Here is a 22,749-nt window from a genome sequence, read left to right as displayed (position 1 = left end):
TGACGGCCTACCAAAAGGCAAAAGGCCTCTTGCGGGGCAAGGACAAAACCCACATCACAACAAGTGTCACGTTCGTTATATATTTAATGTCGGACCAAGGCGCAGCGTATGTTGAGTTCCATATAATGATAAAGTGAAACTGAACAAAAACATAAAACAAATAAACAATAAACTAACAACGAACAGTGACGACAGAGATGCTACGTGCACTAACTCAAAACAATATCCCATAACCACAGGTGAGAAAAACAGCTACTTAAATATGATCCCCAATTAGAGACAACGATTACCAGCAGCCTCTAATTGGGAATCATACACAAACACCAACATAGAAAAACAATCCTAGAACCCCATATAGAAATAATAAACTAGATAACCCCTAGTCACGCCCTGACCTACTCTACCATAGAAAATAAAGGCTTTCTATGGTCAGGATGTGACAACAAGAGAGAAACCACAACAATACACAAAGAGAGACTTAAGACAACAACATAGCATGGCAGCAACACATGACAACACAGCCTGGTAGCAACACAACATGGCAGTAGCACATGGTAGAAGCACAAAACATGGTACAAACATTATTGGGCACAGACAACAGCACAAAGGCAAGAAGGTAGAGACAACTATACATCACGTGAAGCAGCCACCACTGTCAGTAAGAATGTCCATGATTGAGTGTTTGAATGAAGAGACAGTGTGTTTTTTGCAGCTCGTTCCAGTGGCTAGCTGCAGCAAACTGAAAAGAGGAGCAACCCAGTGATGTGTGTGCTTTGCGGCCCTTTAACATAATGTGACCACCAGAACGGGTATTGTATATGGAGGATGAGAGCTGCAGTAGATATCTCAGATAGGGTGAGTGAGGGTGAGTGAGGCCTTAAGAGGGTTTTATAAATAAGCATAAACCAATGGCTCTTGCAACGGGTATACAGAGATAACCCGTTTACAGAGGAGTATAGAGTGCAGTGATGTGTCCTATAAGGAGCATTGGTGGCAAATCTGATGGCCGTATGGTAAAGAACATCTAGCATGGGTGGGATGGTCATCTGAATCAGGGTTAGTTTGGCAGCTGAGGTGAAAGAGGAGCAATTACGATAGAGGAAACCAAGTCCAGATTTAACCTTAGCCTGCAGCGTTGATATGTGCTGAGAGAAGAACAGTGTACCATCTAGCCATACTCCCAAGTACATGTATGAGGTGACTTCCTCAAGCTCTAAACCCTCAAAGGTAGTAATCACACCGGTGGGGAGAGGGGATTTCTTCTTACCAAACCACATAACCTTTGTTTTGGAGGTGTTCAGAACAAGGTTAAGGGCAGAGAAAGCTTGTTGGACACTAAGAAAACTTTGTTGTAGAGCTTTTAACACAAAATCCGGGGAGGGGCCAGCTGTATCATCTGCATATAAATGGATGAGAGCTTCCTACTGCCTGAGCTCCCTTGTTGACAGGCAGTGGCTGAGACAGCAGATGTTCTGACTTCATACACTGCAATCTTTGAGAGGTAGTTAGTAAACTAGGCCAAACATCTCAGAAACACCAATACTCATTAGCCGGCCCACAAGAATGGAATGGTTTACCGTATCAAAAGCTTTGGCCAAGTCAATAAAAACAGCAGCACAACATTGCTTAGAATCAAGGGCAATAGTGACATCATTTAGGACCTTTAAGGTTGCAGTGACACATCCATAACCTGAGCAGAAACCAGATTGCATACCAGAGAGAATACTATAGACATCAATAAAGCCAGTCAGTTGATTATTGAGTTTTTTTTTCAACACTTTTGGTAAACAGGGCAAAATAGAAATGGGCCAAGAACAGTTAGGATCAGTTTAATCTCCCCTTTAAATAACGGATGCACTGTGGCTGCCTTCCAAGCAATGGGAACCTCCCCAGAGAGAAGAGACGGGTTAAAAAGGTCAGAGATAGGCTTAGCGATGAAAAGGGCTAAAACCTCAAAGAAGAAAGGATGCAAACTACCTGACCCAGATGTTTTTTTGGGGGTCAAGTTTAAGGTGCTCCTTTAGTACCTCCGACTCAGTGACCGCCTGTAGGGAGAAACATTGTAGCGGAGCAGGGGAATAAGAGGGAGGAGCATCGGGGCTAGTCGCATTAGAAGGGTGATGGTGATGAGGAAATGTTGGGCGGACAATGAGGCATGCCTGATTCAAATAGGAATCCTGACTTAATGAAGTGGTGATTAAAGAGCTCAGCAATGTGCTCCTTGTCAGTAACAACCACATCATCAACATTAAGGGAAATGGCCTCCCGAGTGGTGCAGTGGACAAAATATTTAAGTGCCTTTGAACGGGGTATGGCAGTAGGTGCCAGGCACACCAGTTTGATTGTGTCAAGAACTGCAATTTTGCTACGTTTTTCATGCTCAACAGTTTCCTGTGTGTATTAAGAATGGTCCACCACCCAAAGGACATCCAGCCAACTTGACAACTGTGGGAAGTGTCACCGGTGGGAAGCATTGGAGTCAACATTAGCCAGCATCCCTGTGGAATGCTTTCGACACCAAGTAGATTCCATGCCCTCAACGAATTGAGGCTGTTCGAATGGAAAAAGGGAGTGCAACTCAATATTAGGAAGGTGTTATGTTTTGTAGACTCAGTGTATAGCGGCCGTTTTACAGGCTCCTGTTTTTTTGTGGTGATCGTAACTTTTTTGAACATTCCAGCCGGTGTCTATTCCACAAGTTACCACCGGCTAAATCTAAGACATTGAAATGCCTATGTTTACGGACATATTCAATCAATCCCTATACCAGTCTGCTGTTCCCACATGCTTCAAGAGGGCCACCATTGTTCCTGTTCCCAAGAAAGCTAAGGTAACTGAGCTAAACGACTACCGCCCCGTAGCACTCACTTCCGTCATCATGAAGTGCTTTGAGAGACTAGTCAAGGACCATATCACCTCCACCCTACCTGACACCCTAGACCCACTCCAATTTGCTTAACGCCCAAATAGGTCCAAAGACGATGCAATCTCAACCACACTGCACACTGCCCACTGCCCTAACCCATCTGGACAAGAGGAATACCTATGTGAGAATGCTGTTCATTGACTACAGCTCGGCATTCAACACCATAGTACCCTCCAAGCTCGTCATCAAGCTCGAGACCCTGGGTCTCGACCCCGCCCTGTGCAACTGGGTACTGGACTTCCTGACGGGCCGCCCCCAGGTGGTGAGGGTAGGCAACAACATCTCCTCCCCGCTGATCCTCAACACTGGGGCCCCACAAGGGTGCGTTCTGAGCCCTCTCCTGTACTCCCTGTTCACCCACGACTGCGTGGCCACGCACGCCTCCAACTCAATCATCAAGTTTGCGGACAACACAACAGTGGTAGGCTTGATTACCAACAACGACGAGACGGCCTACAGGGAGGAGGTGAGGGCCCTCGGAGTGTGGTGTCAGGAAAATAACCTCACACTCAACGTCAACAAAACTAAGGAGATGATTGTGGACTTCAGGAAACAGCAGAGGGAACACCCCCTATCCACATCGATGGAACAGTAGTGGAGAGGGTAGCAAGTTTTAAGTTCCTCGGCATACACATCACAGACAAACTGAATTGGTCCACTCACACAGACAGCATCGTGAAGAAGGCGCAGCAGCGCCTCTTCAACCTCAGGAGGCTGAAGAAATTCGGCTTGTCACCAAAAGCACTCACAAACTTCTACAGATGCACAATCGAGAGCATCCTGGCGGGCTGTATCACCGCCTGGTACGGCAACTGCTCCGCCCACAACCGTAAGGCTCTCCAGAGGGTAGTGAGGTCTGCACAACGCATCACCGGGGGCAAACTACCTGCCCTCCAGGACACCTACACCACCCGATGTTACAGGAAGGCCATAAAGATCATCAAGGACAACAACCACCCGAGCCACTGCCTGTTCACCCCGCTATCATCCAGAAGGCGAGGTCAGTACAGGTGCATCAAAGCTGGGACAGAAGCTGTTTTTCAGTCTCTCGATCTCAAGGCCATCAGACTGTTAAACAGCCACCACTAACATTGAGTGGCTGCTGCCAACACACTGACTCAACTCCAGCCACTTTAATAATGGGAATTGATGGGAATGATGTAAAATATATCACTAGCCACTTTAAACAATGCTACCTAATATAATGTTTACATACCCTACATTATTCATCTCATATGTATACGTATATACTGTACTCTATATCATCTACTGCATCTTTATGTAATACATGTATCACTAGCCACTTTAACTATGCCACTTTGTTTACATACTCATCTCATATGTATATACTGTACTCGATACCATCTACTGTATCTTGCCTATGCCGCTCTGTACCATCACTCATTCATATATCTTTATGTACATATTCTTTATCCCCTTACACTGTGTATAAGACAGTAGTTTTGGAATTGTTAGTTAGATTACTTGTTGGTTATTACTGCATTGTCAGAACTAGAAGCACAAGCATTTCGCTACACTCGCATTAACATCTGCTAACCATGTGTATGTGACAAATAAAATTTGATTTGATTTGCCCTGAGTCGGAGGGGGACCAGCTTGAGGTAGGCAATGTAAGATATTGAAATATGTTTTATGTACAAAAGTGTTGAAGTCTCCCATTTATAACACTGCACTAATCTATCACATTTTCTCACAGTAAAGTGTAACCTGTGTGTTTGTCTGTCTCCTACCCTGTTCCCATTAACTCTGCTCCTGTTCTCCACACCCTAGGGGTTCTGCCTAACACCCAGACGTGGATCCACCTGATGTCCTCCATTACCAACCAACTTTTCATTTACATCATCTACTGTTATTGTTATTATCTGCTCAGAGTTTTCTTTCTTCTTACATAATATGTGAGATACACAGATGAACTAAAAACGCACTGCAAACACTCAGAACAAAGAGAGTCAGTCTCCCTCTTCAAGTCCCCCTTCTGAGACTGGCTGCCTGTTGAGAACAAGTGACAGACAGAACCTCTCACACAGCAACCACCTCCTCAATATTCCACACACCAGAATTCTGTATTTTAGTCTGACTGCCATGTGAGTGTACAAATATCTGTGAAAATAAATTTGTCTCAACAGTACCAAAAAATATAGAAGTTTGTATTAAAATCTTAAATATTGCCAGGTTGGTTTTCACAGCTGTTTCACAGGGTGTTCATAATAGTAAGTTGTACGGTATCCTTTGGTGGTATTTATTTGTTCTACATTATTCATTGTTTTATCCTTGGATATATATCAAATAGATACATATATATTCAACCACAAGTGTACCAATGAGCTATGTGAGATAAAAAATTATTTTCCTTCTCTCTGCATTGTTGGGAAGGACCTGAAAGTAAGAATTTCACAATTTGTAAACAGGTGTGGACTATGAAAATGTGATTTGATTCATAGTGGTGTGCTAACTGTTAGTCATCAGTGGTCCAATAAGTGACACAGTGAATGTCAATTACGGCTGGAGGGCAAGTGGTTGTCACTAGTTACCACAGCCACCAAGTCATAATTATGGCTAAACCTCATTTCTACAATTTATCTTCTTAAAATCTGATTTTAAACCTAACCTTAACCACACTGCTAACCTCATGCCTAACTCTTATGGGCAAACCCTGGCAACAATTGTGTTAAACAACTTCTTGGTCTCGATGACAACTTCCTGGTCTCGATGATAACAATCTCTTCACTATGGAGACTGTGATGCTAAAAACACCTCACCATGACAAACGGGAAGTGCCTCAAAGTACTTGTCACTGCAATAGAGGTGTAACAAACACCCCTCCATAGCAACAACTATCGGTATAAAACTCTAATGGCCAAGAGTGTGCGATATGAGCTAATGAGATTTTTACTTGTGTGTTTGTGCGTGTTATAATTGAGAGAGATTCTTTATCTTTAGAACTTTAAGCTTTGATTCCAACTTGTGTTCCTTAGTGAGTTGGACTACTACATGAGACTTAAAGCTACTAAGAACAGACAGAAACTTGTGCACCAAAGCTGGGTAAATGGTTTTATTTATTGAACCTTTATTTAACTAGTGCCTTAGACCACTGCGCCACTCGGGAGCCCAATGGTTGATCAGATGGGAAAACTGAGGCTTGGTGGGACCCTAGATCAGTGATGTAAACTCAGCAAAAAAAGAAACGTCCTCTCACTGTCAACTGCGTTTATTTTCAGCAAACTTAACATGTGTAAATATTTGTATGAACATAAGATTCAACAACAGAGACATAAACTGAACAAGTTCCACAGACGTGACTAACAGAAATGGAATAATGTGTTCCTGAACAAGGGATGAGCGGTCACAATCAAAAGTAACAGTCAGTATCTGGTGTGGCCACCAGCTGAAGTGCATCTCCTCCTCATGGACTGCACCAGATTTGACAGTTCCCACTCTTCCACCAAGGCACCTGCAAGTTCCCAGACATTTCTGGGGGGAATGGCCCTAGCCATCACCCTCCAATCCAACAGGTCCCAGACGTGCTCAATAGGATTGAGATCCGGGCTCTTCGCTGGCCATGGCAGAACACTGACATCCTGTCTTGCAGGAAATCACGAGCAGTATGGCTGGTGGCATTGTCATGCATGAGGGTCATTTCAGGATGAGCCTGCAGGAAGGGTACCACATGAGGGAGGAGGACGTCTTCCCTGTAGTGCACAGCGTTAAGATTGCCTGCAATGACAACAAGCTCAGCCCGATGATGTTGTGACACACCGCCACAGACCATGACGGACCCTCCACCTCCAAATCGATACCACTCCAGAGTACAGGCCTCTGTGTAACATTCGTTCGACGATAAACGCAAATCGGACAAATTGTTGCCGGTGATGTCTGGTGAGGACCAGCCTTACAACAGGCCTACAAGCCCTCAGTCCAGCCTCTCTCAGCCTATTGCGGACAGTCTGAGCACTGATGGAGGGATTGTGCGTTCCTGGTGTAACTCGGGCAGTTGTTGTTGCCATCCTGTACCTGTCCTACAGGTGTGATGTTCGGATGTACCGATCCTATGCAGGTGTTGTTACACGTGGTCTGCCACTGTGAGGACGATCAGCTGTCCATCCTGTCTCCCTGTAGCACTTTCTTAGGCGCCTCACAGTACGGACATTGCAATTTATTGCCCTGGCCGCATCTGCAGTCGTCATGCCTCCTTGCAGCATGCCTAAAGCAAGTTCACACAGATGAGCAGGGACCCTGGACATCTTTCTTTTGGTGTTTTTCAGAGTCAGTAGAAAGGCCTCTTTAGTGTCCTAAGTTTTCATAACTGTGACCTTAATTGCCTACCGTCTGTAAGCTGTTAGTGTCTTAACAACAGTTCCACAGGTGCATGTTCATTAATGTTTTATGGTTCATTGAACAAGCATGGGAAACAGTGTTTAAACCCTTTACAATGAAGATCTGTGAAGTTATTTGGATTTTTACTAATTATCTTTGAAAGACAGGGTCCTGAAAAAGGGACGTTTCTTTCTTTGCTGAGTTTAGTTGACAAGCCACTGACAGCGTTGACAACAGATACTCGAAACAGGCATATTTTTGCCTCTTAAAAATAAAAGTTAAAAACAAACATTTGTAAAATATGGAAAACTATACATTTTGTAAATCCTTAATAAAAACATAACCATACTATCAGGTCTTTCAGCACTCTGACGGAGTGGACGTTAGACAAACATCTGAGTTGAGTTTTTATGTAGGTTTTTGTTGTCTGTGGCATACACAGTAGCCACAGATACGTTTTTCTTCGGTTGCTTTATGACTCTTAAACCTAATTAAATGTAACACATTTTAACCAAAATGACTCTTAAACCAAGCATTTCGCTACACTCACATTAACATCTGCTAACCATGTGTATGTGACAAATAAAATTTGATTTAATTTGATTTGAGGTAACTTCCAAAATAATGGAAACACTTGAGTGAATGAGGGGTTCAAATTATATTGAAAACAGGTGCTTCCACACAGGTGTGGTTCCTGAGTTAATTAATCAATTAACATCCTATCATGTTTAGGGTCATGTATACAAATGCTGGGTAGGACATAATTTTGGCTACCATGGCTATGCTCCCATAGGATGACAATGCCCCTATCCACAGGGAACGAGTGGTCACTGAATGGTTTGATGAGCATGGAAACGATGTAAACCATATGCCATGGCCGTCTCAATCACCAGATCTCAACCCAATTGAACACTTAGGGGAGATTCTGTAGCGGCACCTGGGACAGCGTTTTCCCCCATCATCAACACCATGGGGGGGTGCTGAACAGTTGGGTGGAGGTGTGTTGGGGGAGGTGTGTTAGAGAGAGAGAGAGTGTCTGGAAGAGAGAGACAAGATCATCAGAAATGAGAGCTGTGTCTAGTCTCTGCTCCACTCCACTCCAGACAGGATGAGAGAGAGAGAAAGAGAGAGACAAAAAGAGAGCAAAAGCGAGAGGGAGAGATAGAGAGAACGATAGCGAGAGAGAGACATAAGTTAGACAGTGCTGACACCACCCTACTGTGTTACTGAGCAAACCAAACACAACCTTGCTGTTGGACACAAGGTCTTTTTTAAATGAAGTAATTAAACATACATCGATTGAATGGAGCGCAAAGTAACCACCAAGGACAGTCAGTCACACACACTGAGCTTCTGTTGGACCACAGCAATGTGTGTCTTGAGCAGTGTAAGTGTGTGTGTCTTTCTGCTTCAACTTGGTGTGTGTATGTGTGTATGTGTGTATGTGTGCCCCTCCCTGGCTCATCTTATCCAAAGTTCTTGTGTGTTCAGCTGTGTGTTTGTGTCTCTGTGTGTCTGTGTGTGTATATGTGTGTCTGTCTGTCTGTCTGTTTGTGTTCTCTGAGCTCACCTTGGCAGGCGGTCTTGAAGCTAAAGGACTGAAAGCCCCCAGTGAGGGCGGAGGAGTCAATGACGTCCACACCGTACTCGCTCTGGTTCCTCCGGTAGAGGGTCACTGCCACAATCAACACCACCACAGTCACCACCCCTGCCGCCAGGCCCGAATACAGCGCTACGTCACTGCTAACCTCCAGACCTGGGAGAGAGAGCGAGAGATACTTTAATCAAAGTATAAACATCAGAGAAAAAGACAAGGTATCAACTCAGAGCTATATTCAGAAGGTCATATTATAATAGTGTTATATGGGCCTAATGATGGTAGGGTCAAGTCAAGTGGCATCTATATTTCTTGCTATACTGGCCAGACCAACACAGCTTTCGCTGCTGCACAAAGTTTGCACCTCATTTTAAAATATGTTGAATTAAAACGCTTTGGGAGAGGCACAGTAAAGTCATGTTCACCCCAAACTTTCACAGTAACCTCTCTAAATGCGCTTCTCCTGAAAACTTCTAAGGTACTACTGAAAAGTTTCTAGCAGGAGTTATTTTTGGGCAGAACCATTCCAGGTTTCAACCTGCTTCCTTCTGTGGCTTATTGTTCTCCATTTCCTGTCTCCTCACTCCGCTGTGGTGCGGTATTTCCCCCCACTGCATCCAGTTAATGCACTAATGAGGAAGCTTGCTAGGAAAGTCGTCCTAATCACCCCAGTACCTGACTGGTGTGTCAGACACACACATATATGCACACACACATACAGTGGGGCAAAAAAGTATTTAGTCAGCCACCAATTGTGCAAGTTCTCCCACTTAAAAAGATGAGAGAGCCCTGCAGGATTTGAGTTCCTGGCGGCGTAGTGTGTTACTGATGGTAGGCTTTGTTACTTTGGTCCCAGCTCTCTGCAGGTCATTCACTAGGTCCCCCCGTGTGGTTCTGGGATTTTTCCTCACCGTTCTTGTGATCATTTTGACCCCACGGGGTGAGATCTTGCGTGGAGCTCCAGATCGAGGGAGATTATCAGTGGTCTTGTATGTCTTCCATTTCCTAATAATTGCTCCCACTGTTGATTTCTTCAAACCAAGCTGCTTACCTATTGCAGATTCAGTCTTCCCAGCCTGGTGCAGGTCTACAATTTTGTTTCTGGTGTCCTTTGACAGCTCTTTGGTCTTGGCCATAGTGGAGTTTGGAGTGTGACTGTTTGAGGTTGTGGACAGGTGTCTTTTATACTGATAAGTTCTAACAGGTGCCATTAATACAGGTAACGAGTGGAGGACAGAGGAGCCTCTTAAAGAAGAAGTTACAGGTCTGTGAGAGCCAGAAATCTTGCTTGTTTGTAGGTGACCAAATACTTATTTTCCACCAGAGTTTGCAAATAAATCCATTAAAAATCCTACAATGTGATTTTCTGGATTTTTTTTTCTCATTTTGTCTGTCATAGTTGAAGTGTACCTATGATAAAAAATTACAGGCCTCTCTCATCTTTTAAGTGGGAGAACTTGCACAATTGGTGGCTGACTAAATACTTTTTTGCCCCACTGTATGCACATGCACACAACTAGGATTCTAATCAAGCCCAGCACCTGACTGTCATCTCAAAGGGCTGTTTCGCTCTGGCATCACTCGGAAGGCCCTTAGCGCTCTACTGGGATATTGTGTAGGGTGTTCACTCACTGCTCTAGAACATAGAGAAAGACTGGGCAATTCAAGAGGCATCTATGACATTCATGTCAAAAAACTGTATTTGCACCAATGTCATTATAAATAACATAGCAGTAATCTTTACATTGTTCTCTGCAAAATTACCTTAATATGTGTTGATGAAATAAGAACATTAATTTGCTGTGACCGTTGCTAGTTTAGACCGCGCCGCTCTTGGTTGTAGCTCTTCATATTTGGCGTTGGGAGATGTGGAGTTGTTTCCGCAGGTTGGACCAACCAAAATCATCATGTTCCCCCTGCCATTTTCATCTCCAGATCCTCAGCTTTCATTGACTTACATTGGCTACAGTATATTAGCGATCAATATACGTTGAGAGGGGCCAGTTTCCTCATAGCGCTTGATGTTTTTTGCGACTGCACTTGAAGAAACTTTAAAAGTTCTCGAAATGTTCCGTATTGACTGACCTTCATCTCTTAATGTAATGATGGACTGTCGTTTCTCTTTGCTTATCTGAGCTGTTCTTGCCATAATATGGACTTGGTATTTTACCAAATAGGGCTGTGCTGTATACCACCCCTACCTTGTCACAACACAACTGATTGGCTCATATGCATTCCAGGTGACTACCTCATGAAGCTGGTTGAGAGAATGCCAACAGTGTGCAAAGCTGTCATCAGGGCAAAGAGTGGCTACTTTGAAGAATTTCAACACTGTAAAAATGTTTTGGTTACTACATGATTCCATATGTGTTATTTCATAGTTTTGATGTCTTCCCTATTATTCTACAATGTAGATAATAGTAAAAATAAAGAAAAACCCTTGAATGAGTAGGTGTGTTCAAACTTTTGAGAGGTACTGTGTATGGTAGAGACATAGGGTTTGAACTATTGTTTTTCTGACGTAATTCTCTATTGATTTGTATAAACCTTGAATGAATTAATGATTTTATGGGTGAACACCCTATATAATGACAAGACCAGTTCATTAAATTAGCTCATCTGCAATGATTATGCTGTATCTGGTCTCACCAGTACACCACAACAGATTTTAAAAAAAAGTTTGTGTGTGTGTAAAGGGAAGCACTGCTGGCTTAGCTTGTTCTCCAAAGATAATGAGATCTGCACAGGAACAGAACTGAGAAAATCACTAAGTAGACTGAAGCTCCAAGAAAAGGAGCATTTGCCAAAATATGCAAAAGAGGCATTAGCAGCTAAAAGTGGCAGGTTAATTGGGGGCTCGCTAAGTTTTGGCAGACTGGCTGCGTCTTTTTCCCTCACTCCCACAAAGAAGAAAACAAAACTAAAACTGTGACAGTTGTGGTGTCACAAGTAAAAATGGGACAGCTGTGGTGTCACAAGTAATTGGCATTAAAATAGCATTTTATGATTAAGATCATTATTTTGATGGTGTTCATTATGACAATAAGGTTTCTTGTATAGGTTGTTATCAATAAAAAGACACAATAAGGTTTCTTGTATAGGTTGTTATCAATAAAAAGACACAATAAGGTGCAGAGCGTTCGATTTGCCTGCTGGGGGACAAGGAGATCCCAGCTCTGTTAAAACCATTCACAACTGCCATCTTCAAAAGATGGTTTAATAAGTGTTAACTATTTGGTTGTAGACCTCCCAAAGGCCCTGCCTCGCAGTGCTAGCTGTGCCAATAGAGATTCAGGGTCCAGGCTCTGCCACAGCCGGCCGTGACCGGAAGACCCATGGGGCGGCGCACAATTGGCCCAGCGTCGTCCGTGTTAGGGGAAGGTTTGGCCGGAAGGGATGTCCTTGTCCCATCGCGCACTAGCGACTCGTGTGGCGGGCCGGGCACAGTGGATGCTGACACGGTCGCCAGGTGTACGGTGTTTCCTCCGACAGATTGGTGCGGCTGGTTTCCGGGTTGGGTGGGCACTGTGTCAAGAAGCAGTGTGCCTTGGCCGGGTTGTGTTTCGGAGGAAGCACAGGTCTCTCGACCTTCGCCTCTCCCGAGTCCGTACTTGGTACGTCCAACGTAATTGGATACCACGAAATTGGGGAGAAAAAGGGGTCAATTTTTTAAATTAAATAAATAATTAAAAAGAATAATCATATTTGGTTGTAATTTCATCACCTCTCGAAAAGCATAATTCAGAAATACACAGTTCCGATTATTCCATGCAAGACAATTACGCACATTTACAGTCGCTCTATCATCAGAGTTATACAGCACTAACTGCATCAATTGATCATGTCACTTCAGATACGTGAGGGTAGCCTGACAATGGCTCTCAATATTGGCCACCATTAACTGGACATTTGAGTGATATAAAATCAAATGAACTATACCTGACAACTATGGTTTAGGTTATTTCCCATCCTTTGTGGGATCTGCCTGTCAAGCAGCAGAAGGGCGCGTTTGAGGATGTACTGTTTGTTAGCTGGTAATGTTTACAAGCTACCGGTAGAAACTTTGTGCATTTGGCTGAACATAGTGGTAAGTAGACCCATTTTAATTGAGGAAACTACATTGACGGTGTAGTTAATAACGATAGGATAATGATGCTGGTGGAAAGATAATGTTCAATATTGGTTGACATGATCATGCTTGTGGGAATAATGGATCTGGATCATGATGTTGGAGCCCTGGGTTGGAGAGTTGTCTGTGAGAGGTGGCATGACAACATATAATGGCTGTCAGAGCAGAGTAGCCATAGCGGTTTTAGTGTGCTACATTGTGCTCTAAAGCAGGATGGTGGTTGGGGAGAACTCACCCTGTGGCTTGGCGTCGTGTAGCAGCTTTCGATCTGCAAAGACACAGAGGAACCGTGTCATTTCACTTCTACTTGGATGGAATAATACAGGATGTAACCTGCAGTCGTTTTACAATGAGCACCCTTAAGTGTGCGCATGTACACACTATGTGTGTGTGTGTGTTTGTCGTGGTAGTGAGATTGGCCCAGTGATAATAGTCTTTATGACACGGGGAGAGTATGTGTGTGCACGCACGTGGGTACATGCCCAAATGTGATCATGATCACAATGTGTGTGTTTTACGGTAGGTAGTGAGATCGCCTCGGGTGATAGGATTTTCCATCACCCAGGGATCAGGCTGATTGTCTTTCCGCGTCTCCCTTAGGGAGGATGAGAATGGATGGAGGGTTAAAAAAGGACTTGAGAAAATATGGGCAGCAGAAGAATTAAGAAATAAGTATGGACTTCCATCCAGTGTGTGGATTACGGGGTGGGTGGGCATGAACTCATGAGACACGAACTCCTCTATATGTAACAAAAGTGGGGGGGGGGCTCTAAGTTAATCATTCTCCTATTTTCTCATTTTGTATTTGCGTCCAATATTTCAGCCCGTTTTCAGGTGTTCTGACTTTTCTTTTGACAAAAAAGGTCAATTTGTCAGCCCAAACCCATACATTAATTCAGGCTAATGGAGTGTAGGCCTAATGAACATCCCTCAATGTCATTACACTGTTTGGTGTTTTATAACTAATGTGCACTGTTTGGATGCTGGAATTATTTGGGAGTGGACTGTATAATGAACGTGCGCAGGTAGCCTACTTTTTGAAGTGACAATCAGATGACAATCAACATGACTGGTTGTGTTCATGCCACAATAAAAGGTAAGACCTTCTTACTGTTAAAATACACTTCTTAACTTAGGCCCATAAAACGTTGACATTTTTTTAAAAATACAAAATAAAAATACTAAGTCCCCTGAAAAAAAATCCCTCGAATGTCACGATATAATTGAAACTCTGCTTTCATCCCATGCTGCCAAACCACTGTATGTGGGTCACTGCTTATGTCAGCACTAAGGAACTAAGGATGGATTTGTCCAAAGCACTGCTGGTGTTGCAATTGGAAACAAGCCAGCCAATAGAAGACTACTTTGTCTTTGGCAATGTTTTAATTCTCAACAAAATAAGTGTGGCATTGACGATGATGATGATGATGATAATGATGATGATCCCTAAGAGGAACATTCTGCCGATCACAAAGACGATGATGGTGAAGATTATAATGAAGATTTGAATGATGACAATATCTACCAGGTGAAGCTGCATGTGACGTTACTCACTCTGAGTGCAGAGGCCCCCGGTGCAGTTATCTGTTCCCAGGGCGGCCCCGTCGCACAGCCTGCCTCCATGTTTAGGCTCCGGGGCTGTACATTCTCTGCTGCGCTGCCTCGCACACTCCGCACTGCACACCGTCCAATCTGTCCACTCTCCCCAGCCACCATCCACTGAGAGGGAAGGTAAGGGTTAAAAAAAAAAACATACATGCTTAATACAGGCATGTACACACACACCCACACACGCACAAACACAGAGAGAGAGAGAGAGAGAGAGAGAGAGAGAGAGAAACACACAGAGCCTTAGACCCAACACATATCATAAATTCCTAGAGTTAGCAAACAGCTGAGCGGAACATAACTGCAGCCCCATATGGAACTTACCGATAGAGCACATACAATGGACCAGCCCTATAGCCCACCAAACAAAACCCCCTCTTCTTTCTCTCCAGGGCCGGCATTAGAAATAATACCATGTTATGTCCTATCCTGGTGCTGACTCAAGCCACAAAAGACCGTTTTCTTTTTTGTCTTGTTCCATCAAGTCTCCTTTACCACCTTACCAATTCCATAGGTTTTCAAGGTTTCCCTTTGCCTCGCTAATCTAAATGCAAATGCTGTGTTCGCAGACTGGCTGGGACTCACAGGGGGAGAAAGTCTTGTGGAAGAGAGAGAGAGAGAGAGTTGAGAGAAAGGGGAAGAGAGAGAACAAGAGAGAGGACGAGAGAGAGAAAAAGAGAGAAAAAGAGAAAAAGAGAGAGGCTTATGGAAGAGAAAGAGAGGAAAGAGACAGAAAGAGAGAGAGAGAGCGAGAGAGAGAGAGAGTGAGAGAAAGGGGAAGAGAGAGAACAAGAGAGAGGACGAGAGAGAGAAAAAAGAGAGGCTTATGGAAGAGAAAGAGAGGAAAGAGACAGAAAGAGAGAGAGAGAAAGGGGAAGAGAGAGAACAAGAGAGAGGACGAGAGAGAGAAAAAGAGAGAAAAAGAGAAAAAGAGAGAGGCTTATGGAAGAGAAAGAGAGGAAAGAGACAGAAAGAGAGAGAATAAGAGAGGGAGAGAATGAGAGGGAGGAGGAGAGAGAGAAGAGTGGTTGAGATGAATGGAGATTGTGTTGGCGGGAGAGTGCTGCCCTCGCCAGATAACTTTTTCCCTTTTCTCCAACACGTTTCCCTGGTGATTGGTACGGTGGTCTGAAACCATACATTTCACCGCATGTAGAGGAACACTTGGACAGCGCTGATTAGACAGATGCTCTGATAACGAGCACCACTCCCTCTCTCTTGCTCTGTCTTTCTTTCTGTCTTTCACTTGCTCTGTAAGGGCTATTCTAAACCCTTCTGTTGTTAACTATCCTGTTCCTTTTCTCTTTCTCCCTTTTCTCTTTCTCCCTTTTCTCTTTCTCCCTTTTCTCTTTCTCCCTTTTCTCTTTCTCCCTTTTCTCTTTCTCCCTTTTCTCTTTCTCCCTTTTCTCTTTCTCCCTTTTCTCTTTCTCCCTTTTCTCTTTCTCCCTTTTCTCTTTCTCCCTTTTCTCTTTCTCCCTTTTCTCTTTCTCCCTTTTCTCTTTCTCCCTTTTCTCTTTCTCTCTGCTTCACTTTTTCTTATCCTTTTCTTTTCAAGTTTCAAGTTCTATTGCCACATGCACAAGCCTTTCTTGCATGCTCTTTCCCAACAATGCAGTACTCAATGTCAGTAGTACAATAGATTCAAGTAGAACAAAAACACACGAGAAATAGAAATAAGAAGAACACAAGAAAGTAAGTAAGCTATACACAGGGTCAGTTCCAGGGTCAGAGCCAATACCATATTTACATATTTAAATGTACATTGTACAGGGATACTGGAAGGGTAGGGGTAAATATGTCTAGCTTTATGGTGATTAGGCATCAACAGTTGAAGTCGGAAGTTTACATACACTTAGGTTGGAGTCATTAAAACTTGTTTTTCAACCACTCCACAAATTTCTTGCTAACAAAAAGTTTTGGCAAGTCGGTTCGGACATCTACATCTACTACATCTGCATGACACAAGTAATTTTTCCAACAATTGTTTTCAGACAGATTATTTCACTTATAATTCACTGTATTCCAGTGGATCAGAAGTTTACTTACACTAAATTGCCTTTAAAAGCTTGGAAAATTTGCATGGAATAGGCTTCATTTCTCAGAACAAGAATAGACTGACGAGGTTCAGAAGAAAGTTCTTTGTTTCTGGCCATTTTGAGCCTGTAATAGAACCCACAGATGCTGATGCTCCAGATACTCAACTAGTCTAAAGGCCAGTTTCACTGCTTCTTTAATCAGAACAACAGTTTTCAGCTGTGCTAACATAATTGCAAAAGGGTTTTCTAATGATCAATTAGCCTTTTAAAATGATAATCTTGGATTAGCTAACAGAATGTGCCATTGGAACACAGCAGTGATGGTTGCTGATAATGGGCCTCTGTACGCCTATGTAGATATTCCACTAAAATTCAGCCGTTTCCAGCTACAATAGTCATTTACAAAATGTCTACACTGTATTTTGGATCAATTTGATGTTATTTTAATGGACAAAACGTTTGCTTTTCTTTCAAAATCAAGGACATTTCTAAGTGACTTTTGAACGGTGGTGTATATATCAGGGTCAATGCAGATAGTCCGTTTAGACATTTTGTTAGCAATTTGCAGTCTTATGTCTTGGGGATAGAAGCTGTTCAGAAGCCTGTTGGTGTCAGACTTGTAGCTCCGGTACCGTTGGCCGTGCGGAAGCAGAGAGAATAGTCTATGGCTTGGGTGGCTGGAGTCTTTTTCTGGTTCTTTCCTTTCATACCGCATGATATTCTTTATCCATGTTCACACTCTTCTAATCTTCTCCCTCTCTCGCCCTCTCTCTCTAGCCCTGTGTCTCTCGCTCTCTCTTCTCTATATCCTTTTCTCTCTCTCTCTCTCTCTCTCTCTCTCTCTCTCTCTCTCTCTCTCTGTCTCTCTCTCTCTGTCTCTCTCGGAGGGGAGAAATGGGGTCAGACGATGAAAGCGGTTTATGAAAGCGGTTTGGAGGGAAATTATCCTAACAGCAGCAGGGGAGCCCACCTCCTCCTTGGAGAGGAGTGCTGTCATAATACAGATTGCTTTGGCAAATAATGCAACCTTACAACAAACATATCCCCCCTCCCAGACAGTCAAGACAGTTGGATAGAATGAGAACAGACAGACAGACAGATAGCCAGCCAGATAGACAAACAGACCTGGGCAGAGGGCATTACAGGTACTCTTCTGGACAGACATGCCCTCGCAGAAGGTGCCCCCGTTGAGAGGGGCGGGGTTGGTGCAGGTACGGGAGCGTTTCTGGACCCCTCGCCCACAGCGCACGTTACAGGCGGACCAGTCTGTCCACAATGACCACCCTCCGTTCACTGGAGAGATGGACAAAGGTGTAGAAGGAGGGAGGAAGTAGAGGGAGAGATGGAAAATAGGCAAAGGAGATGGGAAGGAGGTCGAAGGAGAAGGATAGAAGGAGAGAGAGAAGAACAGGGAGAGAAAAAGAGAGGGGGGGAAAATGAGAGAAGCATGTAAAATGTAACATGACAGCAGAGTATTGGGAGGGAAGAGTAAAAAACCTCCACACACACAGGCTAACTGCCTAAAACACTGGAGTGTGACAGGCCAAGAAACCAAAGGCATGTCAGAGAGCTCTCTCTCTCTTGCTCTCTCTCTGATGTGCTAGGCTCAAAAGCAGCTGAGTGATTGACTGATTATGAGTCCATTGATCATCATTCATCGTCAGACAGGAAACAAATGTCAGTGTGAGAACACATTACTCCACTACATCTGTCTGTCTGTCTGTAGGCTCTCTCTCCCAGCAGGGCCTCCAGGCTCATCATTAACATGACAGGCAGTCAGGCACTATATATACAAATGTATGTGGACACCAATTAAAATTAGTGGATTCGACTATTTCAGCCACACCCATTGCTGACAGGTGTATAAAATAGAGCACACAGCCATGCAATCTCCATAGACAAACATTGGCAGTAGAATGGCCTTACTGAAGAGCTCAGTGACTTTCAACATGGCTCCGTCATAGGAAGCCACCTTTCCAACAAGTCAGTTCATCAAATTTTTGCCCTGCTAGAGCTGCCCCGGTCAACTGTAAGTGCTGCTATTGTGAAGTGAAAAAGTCTAGGAGCAACAACGGCTCAGCAGTAAAGTGGTAGGCCACACAAACTTGCAGAACGGGACCACCGAGTGCTGAAGCGTGTAAAAATTGTCTGTCCTCGGTTGCAACACTCACTATCGAGTTCCAAACGGCCTCTGGAAGCAACGTCAGCCCAAGAAATGTTTGTCTGGAGCTTCATGAAATGGGGTTCCATGGCTGAACAGCCGCACACAAGCCTAAGATCACCATGCACAATGCCAAGCGTCGTTGACTGGAGTGGTGTAAAGCTCGCTGCCATTGGACTCTGGAGCAGTGGAAACGTGTTCTCTGGAGTGATGAATCACGCTTCCCCATCTGGCAGTCCGACGGAAGAATCTGGGTTTGGCGGATGCCAGGAGAATGCTACCTGCCCCAATGCATAATGCCAACTGTATAGTTTGGTGGAGGAGGAATAGTCTGGGGACGTTTTTCATGGTTCGGGCCCCTTAGTTCAAGTGAAGGTAAATCTTAATGCTACAGCATACAATGACATTTTAGACGTTTCTTGGCTTCCAACTTTGTGGCAACAGTTTGGGGAAGGCCCTTTCCTGTTTCAGCATGGTCCATACAGAAATGGTTTGTCGAGATCGGCGTGGAAGAACTTGACTGGCCTACACAGAGCCCTGACTTCAACCACATCAAACACCTTTGGGATGAATTGGAACACAGACTGCGAGCCAGGCGTAATCGTCCAACATCAGTGCCCGACCTCACTAATACTCGTGGCTGAATGGAAGCAAGTCCTCGCAGCAATGTTCCAACATCTAGAGGAAAGCCTTCCCAGAAGAGTGGAGGCTGTTCTAGCAGCAAAGGGCAGACCAACTCCATATTAATGCCCATGATTTTGGAATGAGATGTTTGACAACCTTTTGGCCAAGTAGTTTAGCTACACAGATGACTGATAGGCCTCAACAGGTTCTGTGTATAGACAAAAACAGTAGCTGGATTTCCAGCTGTCTTAATGACTGTCGGTGTGGTGATTTGGTGTCGTTGACACAGAGCAGGAGGTTTTGAACGCAAAGTGGGTTTGGATTGAATAAGAGAATATAATATTCAGTTTCATGAGGTTTAATTAACTAGACTTTATCGTTGTCTTTCTGTTCACACAGTCCTGTGGAGTTATGATATGTGCTATTCGGTTCCTATCACTCTTTCCTTCCTTCCTACAGTACGAGCCTGCGATAGCACAAGCAACAGAGAATCCTAGCCTCCAGGTAGCTAGCAGGCACGCAGCTGTGGAGTTTTGACAGCTTATGTCAAAGCCTTCCCGATGTCTTGAAACGTCTCGTCGTATTTAAGCTCAACCAGGAAGTTGCTCATCACATTCCCGTCACAGGATGGAACATAACACCAAGACATGTCAGCTTCTGACTGCTATTAACACCTACTGCTGTCTGCTGCAGAGACTGAGAGACTGATTGGAGTAAATGAATTGACAGAAGGCCAGAAAACATCTTCTTCAGATACATGTCAAGAGATAGGAGATGCTAACAATGTGAAAATGCATGTGGAACGTACCTATGCAGGTACATTAAAAGACAGAAGAAGAAAAATACATGTGATGAGTGTAAAATAGGAGAGAGAATACAAGGGATGTTGTTTGCAAGGAAAATTCTCACATAATATCCATGAATTGTGTGTCAAAATAGGACAACTCTGTATGGTTTATTTGTTGTACTTTGTGTCTGACTACACTGTGACTTAGTGAAACAATTGAGCACCCCTCAAAATCAAGCTGCTCTTGATTGAGCTTGCCTTTGTGCAATGGACCTAATTAGAATAGTCCCAAAAGGGGCCTCCCGGGTGGCGCAGTGGTTATGGGCTATGCCATCAGAGACTCTGGGTTCACACTCAGGCTCTGTCGTAACCGGCCGCGATCGCGACGCACAATCGGCCTAGCGTCGTCCGGGTTGGGGAGGGCTTGGCCGGTAGGGATGTCCCTGTCTCATCGCGCACCAGCGACTCCTGTGACGGGCCAAGCGCAGTGCGTGCTAACCAAGGTTGCCAGGTGCACGGTGTTTCCTCCGAAACATTGGTTCGGCTGGCTTCCGGGTTGGATGCGTGCTGTGTTAAGAAGCAGTGCGGCTTGGTTGGGTTGTGTATCGGAGGACGCATGACTTTCACCCTTCGTCTCTCCCGAGCCCGTACGGGAGTTGTAGCGATGAGACAAGATAGTAGCTACTAAAAACAATTGGATACCACGAAATTGGGGAGAAAAAGGGGGAAAATTTAAAAAAGAATAGTCCCAAAAGTGAAAATGCTGTCTGTCTCTCAAGACTGACTCAATCAAATGCTCAAAGTAATCGAAATGAAGGGTTTGCTATATAAGGTCTGCTGCATAGGGAAAGGTAGTATTCATTAGGTACGAAATAGAATAAAGCAGACTGAAACAAGGACGGGCTACCTGAAGTTGTCCAATAAGAAACGCTAATTGCACAATGTTTTGAAATATTTTGCTACGGTGTGTCCTAATGAATACAATCCAGTTGTCTTACCAAATACGACCACAGTGGCGGTGAGGCTGCGTCTCTTGGCCACGATGTTGCTGGCCAGACATGTGTAGTTTCCCGAGTCAGACAAACGCGCCTTCTGGATGATCAGGTTGTGGTCCGCTCGTGTGTCGATATTCCCATCCGAGCCCACCGGCTCCTCATTCTTCAACCACTCCACCTAGAACAACAGAGATTAATAAGGAGTGAGGCTGCCATTGGTAAAAATCAGAAATCCACCAATCAGAATGAAGAATGGGAGTGAGGCTGCTAAAAAGGTACATTTGAAACAATTCTTGCACAGGTTTGGAGTAACATTGTAAACTAAATATTTCCTAATGACTCACCCTGAATTTAATGTCAATGCTCTATCGATCACTACATACATATAATTCACTGGCCCGAAGTAGGCGTTCCAACCCTCACTATTAGAATCAGCCTATGTAAGCAACTCCCAGCCTCCCTTCAACCAATCAGAGGGATTCCCAGCCCCCCCCAACCAATCAAAGCAAAGCTCTCAGCAGGGTCACACACTCCAACCATTAGCAATTCAGAAGCCATGTTGCGAGCGAAAGTAATTAGGAATTACAAACTAAACTAACGCTCCACTGATGCTTCCCTATATCGCATGGCTGGCCCAGTAAATTGAAATGAATGTGCCTTTGGGTGGAGGTGCTCAATGAGAGCGACTAGCCAGGGCATTTGGGAGCAAAGCTTGATTTATGACTGTGTGTTTGACGACAAAAACAATTCTCCCCACCCCACTGGGAGCCCTGTTGGTGTGTGTGTCCATTTGCCAGTGGAATACCAGAACCACCAATAACAGACAACCTCAGAGATTGCTTTGCTCTTTGGTAATGCCTCCAATAGACAAATGCGAGCAGAGAAATCCATAAATCACCAGTCATGTCACAAGTGGCTTTTTTTCTCTCCCTTTGATGGCCAGAGAAGTCTTTCATCGTGTGCTTTTCATTTCACTCTTTTCACAGTTCTGCTCCAGAGCGCCAAGAGAAACTAAGCTGGTGGCCCTTCTCTTCCTTTCTCTCCACACAATCGTTCCTTTAATGACTGATCAACCCCCACGTTGCCTTTCCAACTACTTTCTCCAGCACTGCTACCAACGACTCAACAGAGGGGTCAGTATTAAGAACCTGCCAAACCAAAAAAGGAAGCCATATTGTTTATGATTTCCCCCCCGCCAGTTGTGGATGTATTTATTCACACATAAAACAGGGTTATTGGACTTATTGTCACCATCACACCATTTGTCTTTACTAGTCATGTATTATTTCTCACTGTCTAATGATGACCTTTTTGTGTTGTTGCTCATCCAGACTTCCTCTTCCCCTCTCTCTCCATCTCTCTAATGTTTCTGCTTTATTGTTTAATGTCTGTCTGTCTGTCTGTCTGTCTGTCTGTCTGTCTGTCTGTCTGTCTGTCTGTCTGTCTGTCTGTCTGTCTGTCTGTCTGTCTGTCTGTCTGTCTGTCTGTCTGTCTGTCTGTCTGTCTGTCTGTCTGTCTGTCTGTCTGTCTGTCTGTGCAGTGATTTGCATT

At 44.2% G+C, this 22,749-nt stretch overlaps 1 protein-coding gene across 3 annotated transcripts in view; it reads right to left on the bottom strand.

The window, feature by feature from the left end:
• Positions 1–22,749, bottom strand: part of LOC112231485 (netrin receptor UNC5D) — a 305,190-nt gene that overhangs the window by 39,834 nt on the left and 242,607 nt on the right. For 2 of the 3 annotated variants that reach the window (XM_042311423.1, XM_042311424.1), the window contains exons 5-9: positions 21,202–21,376; positions 17,757–17,924; positions 14,542–14,706; positions 13,223–13,255; positions 8,832–9,017 (exon numbers count right to left, since the gene is read on the bottom strand). In XM_042311423.1, coding sequence (XP_042167357.1) covers positions 8,832–9,017; positions 13,223–13,255; positions 14,542–14,706; positions 17,757–17,924; positions 21,202–21,376 — 727 coding nt within the window. The remainder of the gene's footprint in view (positions 1–8,831; positions 9,018–13,222; positions 13,256–14,541; positions 14,707–17,756; positions 17,925–21,201; positions 21,377–22,749) is intronic. The other variant, XM_042311425.1, reaches the window with a different exon arrangement.

The sequence above is a fragment of the Oncorhynchus tshawytscha genome, linkage group LG33, assembly GCF_018296145.1.
Source record: "Oncorhynchus tshawytscha isolate Ot180627B linkage group LG33, Otsh_v2.0, whole genome shotgun sequence".
NCBI lineage: Eukaryota > Metazoa > Chordata > Actinopteri > Salmoniformes > Salmonidae > Oncorhynchus > Oncorhynchus tshawytscha.
Note: the sequence above shows the minus strand (reverse complement) of the source record. Positions and strands in the feature narration are given on the sequence as shown.